We start from the raw sequence: 2,550 nt of genomic DNA, 5'->3' as shown, positions 1-2,550 counted from the left end.
TTATAATTTATTTCCATCAATGACATAGGAAACTTCATTGGTTGTCCAACAACTGGGCAGAGGATTAGGTAGTTTCCCCTTCGTCGCGATAAGCTTTTCATGTTAATTTTCCCTGGCAACCATGACCAACCCCACTTATTATTTACACACAAAACCATCGCAATTGAAGGCAACGCTCATGAATCTTAGTTAGAAAATTAGGTTTCTGGGAAACGTGTCTTGTTACCTTGAAAATATTAAATATCCTGCGTACGTTCCCTTGTATAAGAAGGCATCAAGTTCGACTGCTCAGGAAAAATGGAGCATGCATGCATGCATGGTTGATTAAACATAGCAGTAGTATAACATGCACGTAATAATTTTCGTATATATTATAAAGTTCCCCATCGTATTCTTGGGCATGAGTTTGATTGATGTCATTGACCCATTCTTATGGTTTTAGCTATCTTAGCTTGTTCCTTCCTGCTGTTCTTCTTGTTTATGTCCGTTTGTAACCGACAACCTAGGGCAGTCTCTATTTGCCTAAAGTGGTATATATGTTTCTTTAATCATTTGTATACTAGTTAATTGTTTATGACTGTTACATCGGAGCATGGGGAAATTTCTCTACAATAATCCTTGTAATTGTCATTATACCGTAGTTCTATGTACATTCATGGTTGCTTGCAACTTTTTAAAGTGCAACGGATGAATATAAAAACAATACCGAAATGATACACACACACACACACATTAATCGGAAATGTATCATGTATTAGCATGATTTGGTGTGTGAAATCTCGCATTAAATTAATGTGAATTCCTTGGTTGGATTATAATTAATATACATAAATGTTATTCCAAATTAAGTGACGAGTAGAAAAAATGTATACAAAGTCAACTTTTTGAGTATCATCAAAAACAGTCAAAACTTGTTTAGATCCTTCTTCTTCTTTTTTTTACTAATAAACATGCACCCATGCATGCCTCGTAATAATGTAGAATATTTACAATCATCACTATAATTACTATACGATAGGTACTAATTAATAGTCTCGTCATGCATCTTGTAAATAGTACGTGAGATTCAGACTAGACAAACCTTACGTACACTATCAAATACCAATAGGAAAGTAGATAGAAGAAAATATAAAGAAGATCCATAGCCCACAATAAAGAAAGCAAACTATATGTATATACACATACGAGCAAGTCTATGTGTACATGCAAGTGTATAATTAAGTATCCGTGTAAGAGATGCATTGTCTTGGAGTAGATCAGTATATAACTAGCCATGCATGTAACGACACAACAAAGAAGTAGAAGCTAACCATGGATATAAAACGATTCTAAAGATATTAAAGAAAGAAAGTTTAAGAAAATAAGTCAACAGGGAATGCGTCATCAAGCAAGAGCTCAGGCCAAGCGAAAGGAGTACTCCCACTACCACCACAGCTAGAGGTACTGCTCGTATCCCCTGGGTGTGGAACGGATACATCGGTGAGTGGTGGAAGAGAAGGCCGAGTCAGCAATGGAGTTCTTGGTGTGCTCTCATGATCCCCTTGCCCGATCTCACTAAAATTGAAACATTGAATCGTCTCATGATTAATGTTGGCCTGCTCAAAGAAAGGCTCCGGCATCTGCACCTCTGGGATTTGGCTAACTTGGTACTGGTTAAACGAACCCATCTCCGGTGAGCCCAAAAGGCTCAACGGTTCTAACTCGGTTGTGTTCATGGTACTAAGGCTGTTTGTACTAGAGCTAGTGGCCATTGCAGCCGCCGAATTGAGAAGGTAATGCAAGCACTGGAGCTTTGCGGCGTCGATCGCCTCGGCCTGGAGGCGGACGGTGCGGCTGTCCCAGCTACGATTCTCCACAAGGTTGGCGAGGGCGAGGAGGTGGGGGATCGTCGCGAAGAAGTCGGTTCTGGGCCGATGTGTCATCGGATCGAAGCCCATCTGGATCATCTTCTTCTTGAGGTGGGTGTTCCAGAAGTTCTTGATCTCGTTGTCCGTCCGGCCGGGGAGGTGCGTCGCGATCGCCGACCACCTACAATTGGATCATATATCATGTACAATTAATTAAGTAGGACATGTTACAACAATTGAAAGATGAATGACTGATTGGAGTATCAATTAAGTAGTTACTTGTTTCCAAGGATGGAGTGGAGATTAAGGATGGTCTGTTCTTCGTCTTGGGAGAATTTGCCTCTCTTTATATCTGGCCTTAAGTAGTTAGTCCATCTTAGCCTGCAGCTCTTGCCACATCTGTTGAGCCCTGCAAGAGATAAGACCAGACCTCCAGTTGTTAATCAAGAGTGTTGCAATTAATCGACAGGGAAAGAGAGATTGCATATATAAGAAGAGTGTATATATATAAATAAATATAACCTGCAAGTTTTGGAAGGGCTCTCCAGCTTCCATGTCCATGCTTCTGGATGTAGTGGACCAGCTTCTCATCCTCTTCAGGAGTCCAGGGGCCCTTCTTGAGGCCATTCTCATCACAGCAAGGAGACCTGCCCATGTTGAATGGTATCCTTGGTAGGAAGAGGGAGTTGGGACTATAGCTGCC

The 2,550-nt window shown here is 40.9% G+C and overlaps 1 protein-coding gene across 1 annotated transcript; it reads right to left on the bottom strand.

Annotated features, from left to right (window-relative positions):
- Positions 1-1,086: 1,086 nt before the first annotated feature.
- On the bottom strand, positions 1,087-2,550 carry LOC140777448 (transcription factor MYB93-like). Its single transcript, XM_073121571.1, has 3 exons — positions 2,370-2,550; positions 2,127-2,256; positions 1,087-2,028 (listed from the first exon to the last, which is right to left on the bottom strand). The coding sequence occupies exons 1-3, from the start codon at positions 2,500-2,502 to the stop codon at positions 1,353-1,355; spliced, it is 939 nt and encodes a 312-aa protein (XP_072977672.1). The 5' UTR covers positions 2,503-2,550; the 3' UTR covers positions 1,087-1,352.

This window comes from Typha angustifolia, chromosome 15 (genome assembly GCF_048772165.1).
Source record: "Typha angustifolia cultivar Huaian chromosome 15, ASM4877216v1, whole genome shotgun sequence".
NCBI classification, from domain to species: Eukaryota; Viridiplantae; Streptophyta; class Magnoliopsida; order Poales; family Typhaceae; genus Typha; species Typha angustifolia.
This window is presented reverse-complemented; position numbering and strand designations above follow the sequence as displayed.

Coding starts and splice junctions, on each gene's coding strand:
- LOC140777448 (XM_073121571.1), bottom strand. CDS start 2,502: ATGGGCAGGTCTCCTTGCTGTGATGAGAATGGCCTCAAGAAGGGCCCC. Junction 2,257..2,369: donor AGCCCTTCCAAAACTTGCAG/GTTATATTTATT, acceptor TATCTCTTGCAG/GGCTCAACAGATGTGGCAAG. Junction 2,029..2,126: donor CACTCCATCCTTGGAAACAA/GTAACTACTTAA, acceptor ATCCAATTGTAG/GTGGTCGGCGATCGCGACGC.